Source organism: Artemia franciscana, unplaced genomic scaffold (genome assembly GCF_032884065.1).
Source record: "Artemia franciscana unplaced genomic scaffold, ASM3288406v1 PGA_scaffold_23, whole genome shotgun sequence".
In the NCBI taxonomy this organism is placed as follows: Eukaryota; Metazoa; Arthropoda; class Branchiopoda; order Anostraca; family Artemiidae; genus Artemia; species Artemia franciscana.
Window position 1 is genome coordinate 941,430 of NW_027062649.1, and position 24,786 is coordinate 966,215.

The following is a 24,786-nucleotide window of genomic DNA, read 5'->3' on the forward strand; positions in this document are numbered from 1 at the left end:
AACTGGCTGCTTAGATTTTTAAACCTGTGAAAAGTATTCGAAATGTGTGATTGCAATAGGATTGTTAGATAAGGATGTTATTTGAATGATTTAAAAAGGGGGAAAACAATGGAAGAAAACAACACTTCGATTAAGAGAAACATATTGCATTCAATAAAGCATAAATTTCATTGTTTTAGTCTGTTCTTTTAGTTTGTATAGGCCCGTACTCTAGGGATATATCTGAGATCATCTGTAGGGGGGTGCATTGTTAGAAATTCGACTAGGATACTTAGAAAGAGTACAAGAAATCTTTTTGGAGCCACTTTTAATTTGTCTCCTTTAGAAGTAGTCATACAATACAACTTTACCGTGCACTTTGATATAGCCTATGGCTAAACCGAAGGAGTAGGGAAAGACTAGGACTTAATTGTGATGGTAGCAATTAATATCCTTGGAAAACATTAGCTGAGGAGTCAGTGGTATATTTCTTTTTTACTATCAGTTTTCTGTATTACAATAGAATGATATGTAAACTCCTTTTATGTTTTTTTTTTTTTTTTAAAGAAATAGAATTTTAAGTATTTTCTCCAAAGAATATATCCTATTTAACACGATATTCAACAGTGCTTAATGCGATTAATTGCAATAATATATTTAATAAGAGTAATTATTATACTCCATTTAACGCGGTCTGAATATCAAAGGTATTTCTTATAAAAAATGGATAAAAATCTTAGGGATATTTGTATTGAAAATGGTACTTATGTATTAAACGAGAAACACTCGAGAAGTGAAGTTTGGTTAATGGTAATGGAATAAAATAAAACATGATGAAAACACAATACTCTATTAAAAAAATTGTTAAAACTACAACAAAAACTATGGAAAGGCGCATAAGAAGTGCTCATAGTGTAACCTAACTAAAACACCAACTAAATACTTAATCAAAATATTGCTGCAATGTATTTTCCCAGCGAGCCGAAGCTAATTGTCTGGTATTAACGCCGTGAAAAACGGGTAATGTCTAATGTTCGCGATCCAAATTCTCAAGTGTTTCTCGTATAATACATAAGTAGGTTAATCATACCTAAATATGAAGAAAATATAATATTTTAGTAACAAAATTATGCAAAGGACAACAAAAAACTGCAGAAGGGGAGCCTCCCAGAACACATTATATTAACTATATAACCTAGCTCGTCAAAATACCATCTTTTGTATATTAAATATTGAATAAAAATATACCTAAAATGTAGATTTCAACTGAGCCTAAGCTAATTGTCTGGTAGGCAGACCGTAAAAACCGGCTATTGTCTGATTTTCGCGACCCAAATTATCGAGTGTGTAGCCTACTAGCTAACGAGGAAGTACCTAAGATTTTTCTATCTGTAAAGGATGAACTGCAGCTTATTGGGTTCCGAATCACAGTAAGCGAATAACTAATGGCTATATGTTTCGGTAAGTGCTTTTGAACGCAATTCAATAGTTGGTATTACGTTTTGAATGCCAACAATTAGAAATATCAGTTCCTACAAGTTTACTGGATGCAGGGTAAATGAAATTGGCATCTATCGCCTCTATCAAAATTACTTACATCGGATTTCAGAGGGCTCAAAGAAATGAGCCCCAGCATCTGAGAAAATTCTCAACTTGGCATTTAGGACAAAATTATGATTAAACTCTCCTGCCAGTATGTTACATCAAGAATTTTATAGTCAATGCAAACCATTATCAATTTTTTTCTGCCAGTCGGAAGACGGCTAGCAGAGTATTTAAGGTAAAAGGGGGAGGTAAGCGAGCTGCAGCATCAATTAACGATAATTAGGGCTGGGGAAAAGTGTATTTTTCAAAATATATGTGTGGGGAGTATTTGTCATTTTTCAGCTTTTTTTTCAAAATAAAAATACCATAAAAGGAATGTTTCTGTGAAAATACCCTACTTTTCAAAAACGAGGGCGATGAGAGAATCTAGGGAGGCTTCTATCTTTTGATTACTGGGAAGGAGATAGTTTCTTATACTAACGTGAATTTCGGTTTAAAAAAATGCCTGATAACCCAAAAAGAGCGTACTATTAGTTGAACAGTGGCGCAAAATTTGTCTGATGACAATTTGAAATGGTTCTAAATTATCGTCAAGACTTTTTTCAAATAATATTGGTTGATCATCACAGCTGCAAAGCTCCTTCTTCATTCCATTCTGTCAACAGCTCCACTTTTTTCGCCTTTCCACCTTTCCATGATGTAAGTTCTTCATTTAAGTATTTTCTTATGGCCTCTTTTCATCTTACTCGAGGACGTCCGGCTTTTTGTTTGCCACCAGTTGGATTGCCAAAACTACGATTCTTAGCTACTTTTCATCCTTAATCTTTGTTCAGTTATAGTCCTAGAAAGCGGGACCATGTATTTCGTAAAGCTTACCAGCTGATATGGTAATTCAGACGGGCTCCTGAAACTGAAGGCAATTCCTCCGGAAAAAAAAATCAGCATATTTTCAACAATCTTTCGAGGCGGCCACATTTCAGAGCCATACTTGAATACTGAAAATACGACGGCTTCTGTTGTCCTAATATTTTCCAATATTATCCAATATTTTCAAAAGAACATTATCTATTGATTTTTACCGTTTTTCGCATTTTATACCTGTCGTGCAACAGGCTTTTTGGCTATTAAAAATATATTGTAGAAAAGGGGCAAGGCATCCTGGATACCTAAGACTTATCTTCCTCTAAGAGTAAGGTTCTAAGGTTCTAAGACTTATCTTCCTCTTCCTCTCTGCTTTTTTCAACGGCTAAAAACAATAGGACTGATGTATTCTACTTTTTACATTGTCAATGCATCCATCTCTCTGACTAATAGTGCTGCATTGGCCAATGAAGCTATTCTTTTGGTTAATTTCCTTGGTGGAAAAGTTCATCTCCTTGTTTTCATTTATTTCTAATGTAAGGAACTTGGTCTTCTTCAAGCAACAAGGACATAAGACAGTTTTTTTTCCGTAATAGTATCTTCATGCTAAGCAAGTTTGTCCTACTGAAGCCAAGCTAACGCCTCTATAATTGCTCAATCTCTTTTCCACTACCGAGTTTTAATTTAAACTCATCCTGAAATGACTAGATGCTCCCCGTTTACTAAAAATAATATTCATGATTTTTAGCATCTCATCTGGAGCTTCGTAATAATAAATTATTGAACGATCATAATCATTTTTCAACGACCGCAAATTAATATACAACCTTATTTTTTAAGCCCGAAAAGGAAAAGAAGATATATCTCGAGAATAGAAAGATTTCCATAATTAATGGCATCCAAGTAAACAATACAACATTCACTATAAAAAAAGTATTAGAGAAATGATTAGCCTACCTTGTAATAAAGTTTAATTTTCACTTTTCGTCCGAAATGCAAATGTTGAATATGCCGTTATTTTTATTTCAGTATCATCGTCTAAAGCGATTCACAACAAAATATCAAAAAAGAACGCGAGAGACATAAAGTAAAGCGTTATTTTTGCAACTTTTCTAAAGAGCATCACCGTGGGGAAATTTAAACAGTACGATCATCCTAAAAAATATCTGTCTACTGCAAGTGTCGGCGCGTATAAAAGCTCCTCCCATTTTCTCTGTTTAAACGATCCAGTGTGTGTTTCTCAGTAGCTCGATCAACTTTGATAAATGGTGCGAACTTGTATTATTTGATTGCAAAAGCAGAAAGAAAGGGGGTAAACCGACGAAGTGGTTCGCTACCCTCCCATCTCACAGGCATGACTTATGACTTAACTGAGTGGACTATCTAGGATTACTAAAAGGGGGTTTGCATTAAATTTTAGCTAATTCAATCCACCGGGATTTCATAAATAGCGGGAGAGGGATCCACGAAGTGGCAGGACCATTTGAAATTTACCACAAAATATTTTACCATAAAGGGGCAACCTACAGAAAATACAGAAATTACAGCAACATTGCAGAAATTCTTGTTGGGAACAAGGACTAATCCATCGAATTTGGATTGAGTGCAAGGGCCTGAATTGGGAAGTTCAAGACTTCTCCTTGAACAATTTATTCGATATTTTTGCGCACTCGTGCATAGTAAGAAGTGAAATTTAAGAATCGTGAAGTCAACAGAAACACCAACCAAGAAAATAAAATAGTAATTAATTTTAATAGTTTAAATATTTGATTATCTACTTTTCTCAGCAGAGGCAGAATTTTTAAAAGCTAACAGACAATTTGTAAAGACAATAAAAATCAAACAAATATTCATATTCACAAATATTCAAACAAATAACATGTGTGAAAAAAGGAAGTGACTAAATTTAATTTAGCTGCGAGTCTGCATTCATGCTGATCGCATCATTTATCTTTGAGAAAAAATTGATGAAACTATGGAACTGAAAAATCAATCTGAAGCACAAAAATCTCTTAATCAATTGTTCATTTAAAACTTATTTTTACTTTGATCATCCTTATAGATTCATTCTTTGTTGTTTTTTTGTTTTTTTTTACATTCTCAAACCAATGTTGTCTTTACCTTTTGCATTATTATAGCCCACCTTTTGCATTATTACAGCCATACCAATTATTTTCCTTTTTCTTTTTTTTTATCTCTTCAACGTATTGCACTCTTCCTTATCACCTAGAAAAGTGGTCAGCAAACTTATTAGCCAAAGAGCCAAATATGAACATTACAACAATTTTTAGAGCCAAATTTGCTTGTTTAGCATACTAGTTTTGCATTAAATAAGTAAATTATAACTAAATAAGTAAATAAAGTAACTAAATAAGTAAATAAAACTAAATATCATACTAAACAAATATTTGTTAATGCCAGCAATATGCGGTTATCTCCTTGTAAAGTTTAAATCAGTCAGGTTTGTACCTGGCTGCTTTTAATTTTTGGCATGATTTCTAGTTCTCATCAATAAGACCACTTCTCATTTTAGTCTTGATAATATTCATGTTTGAAAAAGATTGTTTGTAAATATATGCACAACCGAAAAGGGAAAGAGCGGCAAACGAAAGATATTTCAGCTGATTGTAACTCAGGAATGCTATTCCAAGCCTTGGAATTGCTCATGTCTTCCTTCTCTAGATCATTCGAAGCAGACCAATTGTATTGTGTACTAAGATCACATTTTTATTCCAATTCAACACTGAGACGTTCGAATTTAGAGTGCCAGATCTCCCGGTTTTTTTTAAATCCAGCAACTGAATTTCATAGTGACCAATGTCTATTTTAAAAGGAGACAATTTCAACTCGGTTATTGGAACATTAAGAGAATTTTTGACAAATGCTAAAGCTGCTCTGCTGGTTTTGAAGTCCTGAAACCTGCTGAGAAATGGTTTCTTCATATTTAAAATTATTGTTTTAAAATTGTGTTTATCAATAGAGGAATTATTTTCTTGGCGATGCTTCAGCAGGCTTGGAAAGCGAAACAATTTTACCCAATTAATATCCTGAGTAAAAATGAATATTTTTTGTCGAACGTGATTACTTCATCTATTATAGAAAAAAATAAGTTTGTTTTCCCCTGTAGTTTACGATTAAGCTGATTTAGATGAGGTGTAACGTCTACCATGACATAAAAGTTTTAGACCCACTGACGGTCGATTAGCTCTGGATATTGAACACCCTTCTAGAGGAGAAATGCATTAATTTCTGGAAAAAGCGACGTGAAACGTTTTGAAACGTCCCCTATTGTAACCAACGTACATTGTTGTGAAATAGAAGATCAGCATACTCACTCCCCATTTAAAATAAAAAATTCTTTGAATAGGCGACGATTAATAGCTTTGCTAAAATGGAATTGATGATTGTAACGACTAATTCCGTAGGTTTACAAATTTCTTCTGCGAATATTTGCGCCTTTTCTGGGAATTTTATTTATAGTATAAATAAAAAGTAACAAAAAAGGTATTATAGTAAGTGAGTAACCTACTGTCAACTGAGATTTCTTCTTTATTTTAATAAAGATAAAATGCCAAAAACTACAAAAATATTTAAATGTTAGATTATTTAATTCAGATTTGTGCCCCAAAAATTTCTGAGTTCAGGGCAAATATCCCCTCAACCCTCCTCCTCTAAAGCCACCTGTGCGGAAAGAGGGGTTGGAAAGCATGCGAAAGACATAAGTCTAAATGTGTATTAAAGATTTTTTTTGGGGCCAGAGTTGACCCAGCTCTAAATGGGTATATGCAGAAAAAACACAGGAAGCATAAGATGATTTGGCCACAATCATGCATTGCACATGCAGCCAAAGGCAGAAAGCCAGTAGATCAGAACCTATACTACCCAGACCATTATTATTGCTTCAGGTCTTTCTTTAATTTTGATTGGGATGTTGTTTCCTATAAAAGTTGAATGTTCTAAGCAACCAACGAATAACACAATGGTAAACAGGTATCTCGTCATAAATTTTTTCTTTCAAAATAGCAACAAACCCTTTTTCTTATGCCGGTCATACTTTCGACCCCATCTCTTGTAATAAACGCAATTTTATCAAGGGAATATGATATTTATTCACGTTTCTGACTTTTGGGTGGTAATTATCCTGAAAGTTCTTCTTTATGTTCTAAACGAGACAGAAAACTTACAAAAAGTTAAACTTGTGCAGTATAATTTTTGTTTCAAGAATTGTCAACTGCTATTGGTAAAGTCTTTTTTTTTTTGTTGTATCGGATTAACGACGCTTTTTGACTACTAAGGTCCCTGCGTCGGTCCTGCAGTGCATTCCTGCAGCATGGTTCGATCTCTGGGTCCCGTATTACAAAGCTAAGGTCAAACCCGCTGCGCCATCACTGGACTTGGTAAAGTCTTTCATATGCTGCGTGTTTATATTCGAACAAATTATAATTGTCTTATCTTTAATGGTTTTGAAAGAAAATGGCAACTCTAATTCTTTTCAAAATATCGGCTTTGTCTTCAAAATCTTTTAACCGAAACATAAAATTATAAATGTTCTCGATTTATCGAAGAATTTTAATTCATCAAATAAGATGCAATTTTTTCCTTACCAAGTTTTTTCATGAACATATTATTGTGGCTTTCGTAGATATTTCTGCCAGAGCCACATTTAAAGGACCAAAGAACCACATGCGGCTCTGGAGCCGCACTTTGCCGACCACTGCCCTAGACGCTCGATTTGTCTTATTTCTTTTCCTGTTCCCCAGGCTATGAATATCGATACCGCACGTATGCCTACTCATAACAAAATCTATAATATCGCTTATGTCTCTACTGGTTTTATGTACTCCAGAGTAGTTGCATCTCGGTCCAGCTTTGTCTAATGATTGAGGTTGAGATAGGAAATGATCGTACTGTTTACATCTCTGCAGGAAAGAGCATTCAGAAATGAGGTTGAACATGTTTATCTTTGTTTGTGTCTTCTGAAAAAGGGTCCTGGAGGAGGATTTAATAAATTTGGGCCTCGGCACTTGGTTTTGGCATTTAGCGTTTAGTCTTGGCTTTCGGTGCCTTGGGTTTTTCGCTGTTATGGTTGCGCTATCTTATACCAGGCTTTTGGCAACACTGAGTTGCGTAAGAATTGCTCAGAATATTTAATGAAGTAACCTTATTGTTGCTAGAATTTAGGAAATGCGTTTTATTTTGAAAATGGGCTATTTAGTGTCTAAACTTTGGCCTAAGTCAGGTGTGGATTTCAAATCTGAGATATTCAGTCGAAATAATAAAAACATGCCTTTTATGCATATATTTGAATGTTTTCTTCGGCTGCAGAAATAAATTTGCAAATTTTCTTTTTCAGATTTCTTGGTAGTTACCGTTGCCACCAATGAAACCGATGGCTACAACCGGTTTATGCGCTCTGCCAAACTTTATACTATACCCGTCAAGGTAGTCTTGTTTTATAATTTGATTTTTTAATTTTCACAATACTGAGTTGTTTATCTTTCTCATTTGTTTTTTAAAGAAAAACTTCTTTCTCATGTTTTCCTTTGCTTTTGATCTAACATTTTTTTTTTGTCTAGGAACCCATAAATGCAAGGGAAAATTATGAAACTTACTTCATTGATATTTTTCATGGTATCCAAGTTAACCTAAGCTATTTCAACGTTCTACGTGCTTTTAATGTTTTTTTTTTAGAAGGCGAAGTTCATGTTTCCAAATTAAATCTTATTTAGTTTTTTTTTATAAAATATAATTTACGTTAGATTCTTCTTTTCTTGTTTTCATCTTAATTTCCTGTCAGATATTTGTGTTGTCAGTTAGAAAAAATTGTAAGACTCCAAGCGACCACTTAATGAGCACTTTTTTATTTTTAAAAGTTTATGCCTGTAAAGTTTTTAAGTAAGAAATGTGACTTGATAGGAAGCAGTATTTGGTACCTATTCGGCATCATTTTGCTATTATTTAGAAAGATGGCGTCGGTGATTTTTTGTTTTTTTTATTACTTCTCATGACATTCAGATATCATTAAGCAGTGACGTCAATTCAAGAAAATGTAGACGGGTAAAAATTTAGTTTTTTCTAAATGTATGGAGGGGGACAAATTCATCTTTTTTTCAGTTTCCCTGATGATAATACCAAAAAAGGTATTTACTATGAAAATACTCTAAAAAGGAATTTTTCCAAAATGTAGAGGGAGGGGAAGCAAAATTATAGGGGGGACATGCCTTCCCTTCCCCTCCCTCAATTGATGCCACTGATCATGAACAACAAGGGAATATAGAACTGAGCATTAATTTGAAAACTGAAATATTCGCAGAAAAATATTCACAAATTTCTCGTCCCGAAGATACGATAAAAGTTGGTTTAAAGATTGCTAACACTGGCGTAACGCAAATTCGGATTTTACGTCAAAAAAAAATTAAAAATGTATGTCAAGCAATTTAACATTGAGTAAAATCAAAAAACAATCAAATGAATATAGAATAACGTATCAAGGAAAAACTTAAAGGACATATAATATAGCAACAGAAAATTGGTATCACACCCGTCCCAAACCTAATTTTCAATGTTGCTTAATAATGCATAACTGGTGTATCATTTTGAGGGAATGTCAACCCTGAAAAGCTATATTTTTAATTCAGGAAAATTCAATTCGGGTTGGTCTAGAGGAGCCTCGTCTATTCTCGAGGAATCAAGAGATGATCCCGGATTTCGACTTCGATTATTTTTAGCTTGAATTTGGGTTCGCCTTGGGATTAATTCTAGTGTCTCTTCTCATAGGTTGCTGCCTATCATAGTAGTTTTTATTTTTGTTCGTAGTAAATTAGTCTAAGGAATGCTTCTTTGACTCATGCTTTGTTGAACTTGTCCCGAATTTGGCTCGAATTCGAATCGAAGTCTCAGCTTGAGTCGACACCAGGAATTCCTATCAGAGAAATCTGCTGTGCTAAAAATAACCATATTAGAAGGTAATTTTGATATCACGGTAAAAATTCAGGTAAAATGTCATCACGCATAATGAAAGCAAATTGCTTTGGACAATTCTACATTTATTTAATAAATAAGCTAATACATTAGTTCATTACAATAATAATAACTTATATGATGAAACAGTAGATAAGTTTGGCAGAACAATATAATTTTCAAATTATTTTGTTGGAATTTCCTAAGAAACTTTAACCCTGAAGATTTAAAAATATGATGTCTATAGTTAATTTAATAATTAATTAGACGAATTAAAATTACTATCACATCAACAGTCACGTATGCTTAAAAACTAGACATTTCTTCTCTTATGGTTATTTTGCTAGTTAGAATGTGCTAGTCGATTGCAATTTGTTAATGTTCACTGGAAAGTAGCATCTTTAAAATCAACGCAAATGTATATTTGTTGAGTTTGAAAGAAAATCAAACACATTTTTGAGTATTCTGATCAATTTTAGTGCTGAAAAAATTTAAATTTTTGATGTTTTGTTAATACAGATTTGAAAGTGCGTATGGATTGGTTAAAACAGTTTGACCATTGTTAAAGTGTCAAATATAATTGACCTTTTTAAATGACCAACTTCTTAGGGATATTCGGGCGAAAAAAGATTAGTTGTGTTTTCAGGTCTTCATTGTTTTTTAAGCCTTAAGGTATTCGTATATAAATTTTGCTGCTTGTTATTCCTTAAAAATGTAATAATTCTTCTCCTAGGTTCAAAAGCAGATATTATATTCTTTGAAAAATTTTTCGGGGAATTGTGTCTTCAAAACTTCTCTCCTTGTCAAAACTCAATACTCTGCAGGAAATTTGTCTCCAGATTTTTTTTCTGTATTTGGGGTTAGTTCCAGCGTAAATGGGGTGCTGTATCTTCACAACAACGCACAAAAGTTTTTTTTATCTTTTTAAAACTATTTTCTAATCATGCGGAAAATCAAACATCCCTGTATTAGATTAAATAAAAAAAACAGGTTTTTTCAACTGAAAGTAAGGAGCAATATTAAAACATAAAACGAACAGAAATTATTGCGTATACGAGGGGGTTTGATCCCTCGTTAATGCCTAACTCTTTACGCCAAAGTTCGAATTTTGTTCCAATTCTTTAAGAATGACCCCTGAATCATAAAAACCGTTTAATTAGAATAAATAGCTCTTTTGAAAGTAAAACAAAATAGCGTAAAGAGCGGGGTATTAAAGAGGGAGTGAACCCCTCTTATACGTAATAATTTCTTTTTGTTTTAAGTTTTAATGTTGCTCCTTACTTTCAGTTGAAAAAACTTGAATTTTTTAAATTCAATTTCTGATCATTTTTGCATAATGCTGGGAGATACAGTGCCCCCTTCATGGAAGTTCTCTTCCCCCATCAAAAGTTCCTCCATGAAAAGGTCGTCCCTCGTAACCTACTGGCCTCAGCAGAAAAAACAAACCTGAAAACGTCTGTATGCTTCCCAATAACCAATATTATATGTAGACAATGGGCCAAGTTCATAATTTATAGCCCTTCCCCCGGGGACCGTGGTGGATTAATTCATCATTAAAGACATAGTTTTTAGATTTTTTGATTATGCTGAACAAAATGGCTATCTCAAAATTTTGATCCGGTGACTTTGGAAAAAAATGAGCGTGGCAGGGGGCCTAGTTGCCCTCAATTTTTTTGTACTTAAGAATAGCACTAGAACTTTTAATTTCCGTTTGAATGAGACCTTTCACGATATTCTAGGACCACCGGGTCGATACAATCACCCCTCGAAAAAAAAACAACGAATAAACACGAATCCGTGATCTTTCTTCTGGCAAAAATACAAAATTCCACATTTTTGTAGATAGGATCTCGCAACCTCTACAGTAGGATGCTCTCATGTGCTGAATCTGATGGTGTGGTTTTTATTAAGGTTCTATGACTTTGAAGGGTTGATTCCCCTTTTCGGAAAATAAGGGAAATTTTCTCAGGCTCGTAACATATGATGAGCATAACTAAACGTGGTAAAACTTATATATTTCAAACCAGCATAAAAATCTGATTCTTTTTATTTATCTTTTGGTATCAAAATTCCGTTTTTTAGGTTTTTGGTTACTATTGAGCCAGGTCGCTCCTTACTTACAGTTCATTACCACGAACTGTTTGAGTCGGGTAAAAGTGCTGATAACGTAATATCATTTTAGCATTAGCTGTAGTGATGTAATAAAATGATTTGATCATTCATGGCTTTAGCTTGAGGGGGTGGTGGGGGGTAGGCCCCAAAGAAAACTATGTCTTACAGCAAACCTTGCAATATCTCGTAATTTTACGGGGTTTCCCCAATGCCCTCAAGAGAAGAAATTGGGTTCTTGATTATCTCTCCGAAAACTTAAGTTAACAAAAATAGCGATTTGTATTTCGCTTTTAACATTCGTGTATTTACCTTACCTGTTTTTCACCTATTTTTCATAAAAAAGTTAGGTTCGCAGTGATCAATCAGAAAATTGATACTAACAAAATTTAGTGATCCGTATTTCGCTTTGACATTTGTTTATTTATTTAATGTGTATTTGAACGTGTAATATGTGACACTAAATATCCCCAAATTTTTCCAGAGTTTCCCCGATTTTTTCTAAAGAAGCTTGGGGTCTCGGGGCTCTCCCCGAAAATTAAGGTTATCAAGAATTAGAAGACTTGTGTTTCACGCTAACATTGGTGTATTTATACCTCGCCGAAAAATTGCGTTACGAAGTTAACGATTTGTATTTCGCGTTAACGTCCGTGTATTACGAGCGTTAATTTCTTGAGAAATATCAGGAAAACTAGTTTATGTTCAGGAATAGTGGATTTGGCACTTATCAAATATTATTTATTAAATGTTGAGATTTGGGTGATCAATTCCTACGGTTTTTCAAAGTTTGTTGAGCTCAAAAGTGACTCGGCGGCGAAATGACAATTTAGTAAGGTCATCTTATCTTGTTGAGAAGGCTTCGCTCATTCTATGATTAAAACAAATGCTGCGTATGAAGAGGAACTTGGTACCTTCTTGTGAATATCACAAGAGTCGTATATCAAACAGTTCGTGGTAACGAACTGTAGTAAGGAGCGATCCGGCTCAATAGTAACCAAAACTCTAAAAAATTGAATTTTGATATCAATAGCTACATCAAAAGAATCGCATTTTAATGCTGATTTTAAATATATAAGTTTCATCAAGTTTAGTCTTACCCATCAAAAGTTACGAGCCTGAGAAAATTTGCCTTATTTAGGAAAATAGGGGGAAACAGCCCCTAAAAGTCGTAGGATCTTAACGAAAATGACACAATCAGATTCAGCGTATCAGAGAACCCTACTGTAGAAGTTTCAAGCTCCTATCTACAAAAATGTGGAATTTTGAATTTTTTGCCAGAAGACAAATCACGGGTGCGTGTTTATTTGTTTTTTTTTTTTTTTTTTTTTTTTCCCCAGGGGTCATCGTATCGACCAAGTGGTCCTAGAATGTCGCAAGAGGGCTCATTCTAACGGAAATGAAAAGTTCTAGTGCCCTTTTTAAGTGACCAAAAAAATTGGAGGGCACCTAGGCCCCCTCCCACGCTCATTTTTTCTCCAAAGTCAACAGATCGAAATTTTGAGATAGCCATTTTGTTCCGCATAGTCAAAAACCATAATAACTATGTCTTTGGGAATGACTTACTCCCCCAAAGTCCCTGGGGGTGGGGCTGCAATTTACCAGTGTTTACATATAATAATGGTTATTGGGAAGTGTACAGTCGGTTTCAGGGGATTTTTTTTGGTTTTGGGGGTGGGGTTGAGGGGAGTGGGCTATGTGGGAGGATCTTTCCATGGAGAAATGTGTCATGGGGGAACAGAAATTCAATGAAAAGGGCGCAGGATTTTCTAAAATTACTATAAAAAAACAATGAAAAAATAAACATGGAAAATTTTTTTTCAATTGAAAGTAAAGAGTAGCATTGAAACTTAAAACGAACAGAGATTATTACGCATGTGAGGGGTTCTAAAAATACTCTAGCATAAAGAGCGAGGTATTTAGGAGGAGATAAATACCTCGCTCTTTATGCTATAGTATTTTTAGTAATTTCAACTATTCATTCTACGGCCTTTCTGATTCAGGGGTCATTCTTAAAGAATTGGGACAAAACTTGCGATTTAGTGTAAAGAACGAGGTATTAACGAGGGTACAAACCCTCTCATATACATAATAAAAATTAAAGAATATAAAAATTTGTTACGTAAGATAATTCTTAAGTTACGTATATTTTTTACTAATAGAAAAATTCGTTAAAAATAAAAATTTATAGTTGCCTTTTTATGTAACCGAAAAATTGCATGGCAACTAGGCCTCCTTTCCCATCCCTTATTTCTCAAAATCGCCTGATCAAAACTAAGAGAAAGCCATTTAGCCAAAAAAGGAATTAATATGCAAATTTCATTTTAATAATTTATGTTTGGAGAGCCAAAATCAAACATGCATTAATTCAAAAACGTTCAGAAATTACATAAAAAAAACTAGTTTTTTTAACCGAAAGTAAGGAGCGACATTAAAACTTAAAACGAACAGAAATTACTCCGTATATGAAATGGGTTGTCCCCTCCGCAATCCCTCGCTCTTTACGCTAAAGTTTGACTCTTTGCCACAATTCTGCTTTTTAATACAATTAAAAGCTTTAGTGTAAAGAGCGAGGGATTGCGGAGGGGACAACCCATTTCATATACGGAGTAATTTCTGTTCGTTTTAAGTTTTAATGTCGCTCCTTACTTTCAGTTAAAAAAACTAGTTTTTTTTATGTAATAGGTAGTTAAAAATGAGTTTTGCAAGATTTTTTTTTCTCAGGTATTGGGCATGGGTGAAGTCTGGAAGGGAGGTGATGTCAAGAGAACCGTTGGAGGTGGACATAAAGTTAATCTGTTGAAGAAAGCCCTTGAGGAGTATATAGGTGACAAAAAGAAGATTGTGGCTTTTACTGACAGGTAAGATGATCTTCTGTTTTAAAAGTGTATAAAAATGTTCAAACAAAGAACAAGGGAGAGAAAGAGAACAAAGAGAGAGAGAGAGAGAAAGAGGAGAGAGGGGAGGGGATGGGAGGAAAAAAAATTAATTGAGAAGATCAGATGTTGTAGACTGATTATATATTATATTAAGAGATAACTCGAATATAAATATATATATATATATATATATATATATATATATATATATATATATATATATATATATATATATATATATATATATATATATATATATCTATATATATAAAAATAAGTTGTCTGTGTGTGGATCTGTGGATGGATCAGGTGACGTCATGTTTGTTCGCATATGACGTCTGAATTATTTCACACTAATACAAAAGAAGAAAAAAAACTAAAAAAGGTAAAAACTACAAAAAAAACTAAAAAGAAAAAAAAACTAAAAAAGCTAAAAAACTAAAAAAAACTAAAAAAAAGGTAAAAATCTAATAACTAAAAAAAAACTGAAAAAAATAAAAAAAGGCAAAAACTACAAAAAAAATAAAAAAACTAAAAAAACTAAAAAAACTAAAAAAACTAAAAAAAACTAAAAAAAGGTAAAAAACTAAAAAAAACTAAAAACTAAAAAAGAAAAAAACTAAAAAAAAGGAAAAACCTGAAAAATAAAAGAGAAAAAGAAAACTAAAAAAATATGAATAAATATATATAAAAATAAGTTGTTTGTGGGTTATGTCTGTCTGTCTGTCTGTCGAGTGACGTCGTGTTTGTCCGCATATGACGTCTGAATTATTTCACACTAATACAAAAGAAGAAAAAAAAACTAAAAAAGGTAAAAACTACAAAAAAAACTAAAAAGAAAAAAAACTAAAAAAGCTAAAAAACTAAAAAAAACTAAAAAAAACTAAAAAAAGGTAAAAAACTAAAAACTAAAAAAAACTGAAAAAACTAAAAAAAGGCAAAAACTAAAAAAAAAACTAAAAACTACTAAAAAAACTAAAAAAGCTAAAAAACTAAAAAAACTAAAAAAAGGTAAAAAACAAAAAAAAAACTAAAAACTAAAAAAGAAAAAACTAAAAAAAGGAAAAAACTGAAAAATAAGAGAAAAAGAAAACTAAAAAAATATTAGTAAATATAAAAAATATAAATATAAATATAATATAAATTAGCAATCAACAAAGCACCGAGACACAAATGACGACCGGGACACAGGGAGTATAAATGACGACCAGGACATAAGTAAAAAAAAAAACTAAAAAAACTAAAAAAAATGGTAAAAACTACAAAAAAACTAAAAACTAATAAAAAAACTAAAAAATCTAAAAATCTAAATAAACTAAAAAAGAAAAAAAAGAAAAAAGGAAAAAAATAAAGGAGAAAAACAAAACTAAAAAACGAATGTATATACAGACCGGGACACCGGGATACAAATGACGACCGGGACACAGGGAATATAAATGACGACCGGGACACAGGGACACAACTACAATGGGGACGCCGGGGGGCACAGGGGGATATAAATGACGACCGGGACACCGGGACACAAGGAATATAAATGACGCCCGGGACACTCAAAGAGAAATCACAGACTGGAACACCGGGACACAAATGACGACCGGGACACAGGGAGTATAAATGACGACCGGGACACAGGGACATAACTACAAAGGGGACGCCGGGGTGCACAGGGGGATATATAAATGACGATGGCGACTCAGGGAATGGTCGATTAGCAATCACCATCAACAAAGCTCAAGGGCAATCATTAGAATCATGAGGTATAGATCTGAATACGGATTGTTTTCCCATGGACCATTATATGTTGCATGTTCAAGAGTCGGTAAACCTGACAATCTATTTATATGCACAGACAATGGGACAGCAAAGAATGTTGTATATTCGCAAGTTTTACGTAGTTAAAAACATATATCTATATATATAAAAATAAGTTGTCTGTGTGTGGATCTGTGGATCAGGTGACGTCACCTGAAAAAACTGGATCAGGTGACAAAACTGAAAACTGAAAAAACTAAAAAAAGGCAAAAACTACAAAAAAAACTAAAAACTAATAAAAAAAATAAAAAACTAAAAAAACTAAAAAAAGGCAAAAACTACAAAAAAAAACTAAAAACTAATAAAAAAATAAAAAAGCTAAAAAACTAAAAAAACTAAAAAAAGGTAAAAAACTAAAAAAACTAAAAACTAAAAAAAACTAAAAAAAAGGAAAAAACTGAAAAATAAGCTAAAATAAAGGTAAAAACCAATAAAAAACTAAAAAAAAAAACTGAAAAAACTAAAAAAAAGGCAAAAACTACAAAAAAAACTAAAAACTAATAAAAAAAGCTAAAAAACTAAAAAAACTAAAATAAGGCAAAAACTACAAAAAAAAGCTAAAAAACTAAAAAAACTAAAAAAGGGCAAAAACTACAAAAAAAACTAAAAACTAATAAAAAAAATAAAAAAGCTAAAAAACTAAAAAAACTAAAAAAACTAAAAAAAGGTAAAAATCTAAAAAAACTAAAAACTAAAAAAAACTAAAAAAAAGGAAAAAACTGAAAAATAAGCTAAAATAAAGGTAAAAACCAATAAAAAACTAAAAAAAAAACTGAAAAAACTAAAAAAAGGCAAAAACTACAAAAAAAACTAAAAACTAATAAAAAAAGTAAAAAAGCTAAAAAACTAAAAAAAAGGTAAAAAACTAAAAAAAATAAAAAATAAAAAAAAAACTAAAAAAAAGGAAAAAACTGAAAAATAAGCTAAAATAAAGGTAAAAACCAATAAAAAACTAAAAAGAAAAAAAGGAAAAAACTAAAAAAAATTTTCATCTAAAAAACTAAAAAAAACTAAAAAAGGTAAAAACTAAAAGAACTAAAAAAGAAAAAAATAAATGACGACACTCAAAGAGAAAGCGACCAGGACAAAAGGAATGTTCGATTAGCAATCAACAAAGCACCGGGACACAGGGAGTATAAATGACGACCAGGACATAAGTAAAAAAAAAAAACTAACAAAACTAAAAAGAAGGTAAAAACTACAAAAAAACTAAAAAGAAAAAAAAAACTAAAAACTAATAAAAAAACTAAAAAATCTAAAAATCTAAATAAACTAAAAAAGAAAAAAAAAGGAAAAAAATAAAGGAGAAAAACAAAACTAAAAAACGAATGTATATACAGACCGGGACACCGGGATACAAATGACGACCGGGACACAGGGAATATAAATGACGACCGGGACACAGGGACACAACTACAACGGGGACACCGGGGGAAACAGGGGGATATAAATGACGACCGGGACACCGGGACAGGGAATGGTCGATTAGCAATCACCATCAACAAAGCTCAAGGGCAATCATTAGAATCATGAGGTATAGATCTGAATACAGATTGTTTTCCCATGGACCATTATATGTTGCATGTTCAAGAGTCGGTAAACCTGACAATCTATTTATATGCAAAGACAATGGGACAGCAAAGAATGTTGTATATTCGCAAGTTTTACGTAGTTAAAATCATATATATATATATATATATATATATATATATATATATATATATATATATATATATATATATATATATATATATATCTATATTCACAGGTGGGACATAGGGACACAACTACAATGGCGCGTAACTATTATGGCGCGTAACGACTTACGCGCGCGGGGGGGCAAGGGGGGGGGCGCGAAGCGCCCCCACCAACTAGGTGTTGGGGTGGCGCGAAGCGCCACCCCAACAGCTAGTATATATATATATATATATATATATATATATCTATCTATCTATATTCACAGGTGGGACATAGGGACACAACTACAATGGCGCGTAACTAATATGGCGCGTAACGACTTACGCGCGCGGGGGGGCTTGGGGGGGCGCGAAGCGCCCCCACCAACTAGGTGTTGGGGTGGCGCGAAGCGCCACCCCAACAGCTAGTATATATATATATATATATATATATATATATATATATATTAATCTTTAGCTTCTGTCAAGTCTGTTGAAAATTTTATAAAAAAGTTAGATCGTGATGTAACTCATGTAAGCTCTAAGACCTAATTCTCAAAGTGCTGTAATCAGTGCTAAGTACACTGAAAAAAAAATCGCCTAGATAAACACCGTACGTGCTTATCTGCAATTATGAAATATCTGCACTCGCAGGGAGAAAGGATTATTTTTTTCCTGTCTAGCCAGATTGTCCGCTCTGATACACCATATATAGTCTTGCTTTACAGGAAGTGTGCTCTACTTCACAAAATACAACTTGAAAGAGGATTTTAAGATCTATATGTACATCAAGTAGCCTGAAGAAAAGAAGATTAAAGCTTTCAAATGAGATAAATGCAGAAGAGGGGGAGGATTTTTCTCGGAGAGGGGAGGTAAAATGGGGGGATTACGCAAAACCTGTGAGTTTTTTAAAATTGTAGGAAAATGCTAGAAAATCGTAAATAAATAGAAGCTTTCACAGTTGTATGTGGAGGGGGGGGGGGCTCGGAAACCCCGTCAAGAAACGGAAACTGTAAGTTGTGATTTTGTATAAAAACATTCTCAGCTTTTTTAGTGCAAAATCAAAAGTATACTATCTATATATTGTACAGTTTGAAAGAGTTCTACAAAATCTATAAATATTTCATGTTACACACGAAAAATTAGTTTAGTACCGTCATATCAGGTGAACGCAGAAGATAAACAGATTCAGTATTCTTTTCTTTACTATTATTTTCACGCCAAAATTGCTCGACTCTGGAAAAATTATTTCTCGCTGAGATTAGAACATTTAGTAAGTTTCACTTATTATTCAACATTTTATACATCCAGTTCAACCCCCAAAGGATACTATATATAAAAAAAAACGATGGGAAAAATATCAAGAATAAATATATTATGACCACTGATAAACTAATAACAGATCGGGCAGCTCCAATTTTCCCTGCTAAATATGTTTCCTCTGAAAATGGATGAAATAATCTGACTTTGGGACCACATGTTGGTTTGCAGGCTCAGAGTTTTTGTTTATGGAGTTTTACTTAGTCACCATGGGACTTCTGACGGATTTGTTCTCATTACTTCAAGTATTCAAGTGGTTTTGAAGTTTAAAGGTCTCTTGCAAGTTTTAAACTATACCTAATAACAAGGTGCCCAATTCTTATTATGCTAATTTGTGAAAATGTTGGGGGAAGGGGGAAATTCCTTTTTCAAAATCTAAGGGACAATTTTGTTGGTTTTGTTTGATTTTTTTTTCCAATGAAAATATCAAATGGAGGGTGTTGAAAAAAATGAAAAATGCCAAAAAAATCTATGAGGTGGACACCTGGGGCGGGGGGGGTTAAGTACCCCCCCTAATTGGCACCATTGCCTAATCCGTATTTGAATAAGGAACTTTGCGGCCTTTTAAAGAGAAACAAAGAGAGAGAGCGACGGAGGAGAGAAGAGAAGAGAAGAGTAGAGAGAGAGTAGAGAGAGAGTAGAGAGAGAGTAGAGAGAGAGAGAGAGAGAGATTATTTGCAAAATAATTGGGAGCTTATGGTTATTGAACTTGGTCTATTTATAGTTTTATGTGTCAATTTTCATGCTATTTGGAAAAAAAAATTCAAAAGCGATAACTGAATTTCTCTCATATCAGGAGTTTTTACAGCTTTATTTATATTTAATTTCAATTATATTTTTGAATTTAGTTTCTTAATTTTTCCTATTCTATTTATTTAGCTATGATGTAATATTTGCTGGCAGCCCTGAAAAGATAATACAGCAGTTCAAAACCTTTCAAGCAAGAGTCGTTTTTTCAGCTGAAGGATTTTGTTGGCCAGACCAGAACTTAGCTGACCAGTACCCAGCTGCTCCTTTAAGAGGGAAAAGATTCTTAAATTCTGGAGGTATACTTTTAAACTAATTGCTTGTTTGAAAATAAAAAAAAAATCTTGCAAAGTTGGGGTTAAGGCTTGCGGACGAAGCAAGAAATATGAAATTACTAATTTCTGCAGCTGAAAATACGGACAAAAATTCCACGAATTATGAAAATAGGTTTGGGCGTGAAAGGTACAAATTTGGTTTTGATTTTACTATTCATATGGTTTTGACCCTGTAAGTAATTTTTAGAATATTTTAATTTTTGGCTGGGTTTTGACTAAAAAGAAAAATTGAATTGAAAAAAAAAATTAATAAACAACATTGGCTAATTTTCGAGTATGTTGTTACGTAAGGTGATGTAAAGATTAGATTTTCCTTTTGGGTGAATTCAGGGTATCAGTGAGTTAATTGCGAGGAAGGTAATGTAAGGTAAACAGAGGAATTTCAGAGCGAAAGAAACATATTTCTTGGAATGTTTCTAAATCTTTTGCCACCGTGGAAGGAATGTCGTATGACAGAAGAGTACCCTAGGAAAGGGCTAGGCAAATTTTAAGGTTTATCAAATAGTTTTAGCCCACTTGAAAAAATTGTGTACACAATGTGGTGTGTGTTCCGCATTGCAGAAATGAATCTTACACCCTGAAAGGTTACCAACTTGCAAAAATTGTGCACACAATGTGGCGTGGGTTTCGCATGGCAGAAATGTGATGCGTAGGAAGAGTTTGCCTACGTGTGGCACATAGTTTGTCACGCAAGGGGGGACAAGTAGTGTTGCGAGATATACGCTAGGTGGTGGAGAATGGGTAACTCGTTGCTTATAACTTACGTAACCCTTCTTTCTTTCGCAAGAGTTTATCAGCCATTAGTTACTAGACCAGCGCTAATATGACACGAAACTTGAAATTCAACTTTTATATACCGTTAATTCTTCATATAGCCGGTTTTACTGAATGATTGACCGTAAATGTGACAAATCAAATATTTCCGGCGATACTCTGCTGAAGACATGTTTTTAACATCTGCCTTTGAACTTCAGACACAAGAATGGAATGTTTACGTCAACTGCTCCATGGATGGGGGGGGGTCAATTGGTTGACAACCACTAAAATGTAGTTTTAAAAGGAATCAAGAATTAAAGAATGGGATGAAAATCGAGTTTCCCTGCCACTCCCCCCCAAAAGAAAATTCAAATACTTTGCCTCTGATTTCTTCATGTTTGTTTAGTTAAATTTACTGTAATGAGTTTTTTGATTTCAGCTATGTATTGCCCGTAATGAACGTTATAGTCAATATAAATATTTATGAAGATTCATGTGCTTCGTTGATGTCTCCAAGAAGGGTACCTCAGAAGCTTTTCTATAAAATTGTAAAACATTCACTTTTAAGGTCATTCAGACAGGAGAGTGGGTGCGTGATACATCAAATATTTTACGGTTTAATTATGCCCAAAGCATGTTTCAAGCAGCTGCCCTGGTACTTATGTCTTATTCCTACCACACTCAAGAAGTGAAGTTAGGCTAATCATAACAAAATAGACCTAAATATGTTGAAGTTATAATATTTTAGCAACAAAATTATTGAAACTAATACAGAGAATTATGGAAAGCAGGCCACCCAGAACGCATTAGATTAAATAATTAATTAACCAACTTTATACCTGTATATTAGTTTATCTTACTGAGGCTAAGCTGATTATCTGCGAGTGCAAACAGAAAAACCGGTTTTAAACAGATCAAACTTCATGGTTACGGTCGGGATAACCTGTAAGTTCTGCTGTCCTTAAAGTTAGGACTTAACTAAAGAAATGGAAATTGAATCTTTTTGTCTGAAATACCGTTTAGGGAAATCTCCCCATAAGAAAAAAGGAATTTGCGCCCAGGGTAAACAGGTTTTACCCAATGGAAGGTATATGGTGCCTACATTCTTCTCTCGTGTACATTTATTTAAGACATGCTACCTTTTCTAAGTTTATACCATGCCTTTTCAGATATTCTCATTCTCAGCAAACATCAAATCCACAGAATAGCCGAGCACGGTCTAGAACGTTATTAGTAAATGAAAAATGTTTGAAGTTCTAGTAAAATAATAACGTAACGTATCAACTAGGGTGCTACAGTTATTTTTTTCAGACAGTTCAAACTGGGTGATAAACGGTAGGCTACCTATTGGAAGGTGTATCAAGTGAATATCTAAGAAATTAAAATATGGACAAGGTTTTTTTTTGTGTAATATCAATGGTACATACAAGTAAAGATATCAAAATTATTTTTAAGAGGCTATAATATTTATTTAAAATAACTCACTAGTAAAAAAATGTTTCCTCTACATTTTTTTTAATATATAATAAACAATTAAAAAATGTATTTCAAGAGAATGTCTACTATCTGCCACCTGGTGTACATCATGAAGCACCATAAGTGCCACGCAACTCTACTACATGTAGCACAGTTTCTCCACTCTTGGCATAGCCCCAAGGCTTTTTACATGCTTTTACGGAATTTCTGAAAGTCGGTAACCCCTTAGTCTAACTTCCAGTTTGTGTGGATGAATTTCATACATACTAACTTTAATCAGTTTCGGCAATTGCAAAGATTCTAAAACGTGGTTTTGGATTGAGCTATTGAAAAAAGAAATTATTCTATTGAAGAAAGCTGTGTTTTTTAGAGTTTCATTTCTAAATTTTCTTCCATAGTCAAAAGACTGTTGCTAAAATGGCTAAAACTAAATGAATAGTACTAAACGGATGGAAAGCAGTAAAAGTTGGGATAAACTCAAATGCCCTACGTAACTGATATTTATTAATGGACATGTTCCGGGTTTTAAAATTACAAATCTTTCAACACCAAAGGATATACGATAACCAAGGGGATGTGGGAGGGCTTGGGGCCCAGCCAACTGGAATTAGAATATTTCAAACTCCTTATTCAAATTTTCAAATACTTTCTTTACTGTTGCCTTCTTCTTGAAGAACTGTTGCCTTGAATTCTTCGTAAATCAAGGACCAAAGATTTAATTGTTTTAAGATTACGATTGATTTTAAAGTTGAAATTTAAAACTAAGGAGCTAAGAAAACACAACAAGTCATCCAAGCCTATATCAGGGATAGTTTTTGAGCTACAATTTAATCAAAATTTCATTCTATTTTAATGTTGACTATTGTTATTTATAAATAGCACGTAGATATAGAAATGAGCATTGAAACATCTCTGTTAGATGTTTGAGCACCCCATTAGTGGTGACAAAAAAAGATAAAGAGAAAAAAAAGAACATATTACTTCTTTACATGCAAAAAAGTAATTTTTGTTGTTGCTCATGTTGGGGGACTAAACTTTTTCTATATGGGTTTTCTGGCTATGGTGATTCTAATGGTTCATTTTTCACTTAGAACTATATTCGACGGGTTCCAGGGTAATTTTTGGAAAGTCCCATAAATTTGTTTTTGCAATAAATTTTTACCAATAAGATTGGCCGAAATAACAGCTACCATTCCTGAATCAGCTTCAAATTGCGATTCCTATCGTTTGGCAGTTTTTTTTCCTTCCAAAATGTGTTTTTAAATTTTCGGTTACTATGGGTCAGAGTTCGATCTTTACTAGACTGTGTCTGACGTCACAACCATGAATAAAAACAAGCTTCAAAAACTGTATAAGTTGCTTCGGTTGTCCTGAAGGGGGAACCCTCTAATAGAAAAAGAGAGGCGAATCCTCTTATTCTTAAAAAAAAATCCAAACTTCGTTCGAGAACAATTTAAAACTACTTCTTAGGCACATTTTAACTGGATGGATTTGGGGTAACTAAAAAGCTGAACTAAAGCTAGGTAAATTGACCGATGTCTCTGTATTATAAGTTTTATGATTAACTGAATGTTGAGATGGCTAAAAAACAGACATACCTTTATATTCAGGATTTCATCCTGAATCCAGAATAAGACATTCATTTGTGTCGGAAATAAACTTTATCCCTCCCCCTCCCTAATGGTCAAACAGGTGACCAGATTTCTAATTTTGTAATGAGCTGGATTTTCCATACGTCACTCGTTCCTTCAAATTGATTTTATGGTTTATCGAAACAACAGAAAATTCAATGTAGATGTACAATTCGGGATACATGTTTGACCATTAGGGCGGTGGAGTGTTGATAAAGTTCTTTTGCGACGCACATAAATGTTGTATTTGGGATTAAATTCTGATTTCAAAGGCATGTCTGTTTCTGAGCTATCTTAATGTTCAGTTAATCGGGGAACTCACCCTTTTTCTTAAAGTACAAAAAACTGTTTTTCAAGATTTATGCTTTCTCAATATTTAGGTAACTTTCCAATGTTGGTTCAATACCCTTTTACTCTGCAAAAAACCCAATACTGTCAGCTCATTCAGATGTTGCAACCAGACTGAAACGTGACTTATAGCAGGTGTGCAATAAAATTGTTAGTCCATCAAATTATCAACAGCAAGTAAATTATCTCAAAATTGGAAAGGAATCTAGGTACTTTAGAATTTAAGTTAGGTTGATCACAATGAAATATACCAAAATATGACGTAGATAACTTCGAAGACCACACTGCCTTTCCATGACGAAAGTATAACAGTTCAAAATAGGGATGAAACCTTCTAATCGAGCAGATATAATTT

General features: G+C 33.3%; 1 protein-coding gene across 1 annotated transcript in view; it reads left to right on the top strand.

The window, feature by feature from the left end:
- Positions 1–24,786, top strand: part of LOC136041502 (procollagen-lysine,2-oxoglutarate 5-dioxygenase 2-like) — a 48,312-nt gene that overhangs the window by 994 nt on the left and 22,532 nt on the right. The window contains exons 2-4 of the mRNA XM_065726206.1: positions 7,739–7,827; positions 14,176–14,312; positions 20,018–20,184. Of these exons, the coding sequence (XP_065582278.1) occupies positions 7,739–7,827; positions 14,176–14,312; positions 20,018–20,184 (393 nt within the window). The remainder of the gene's footprint in view (positions 1–7,738; positions 7,828–14,175; positions 14,313–20,017; positions 20,185–24,786) is intronic.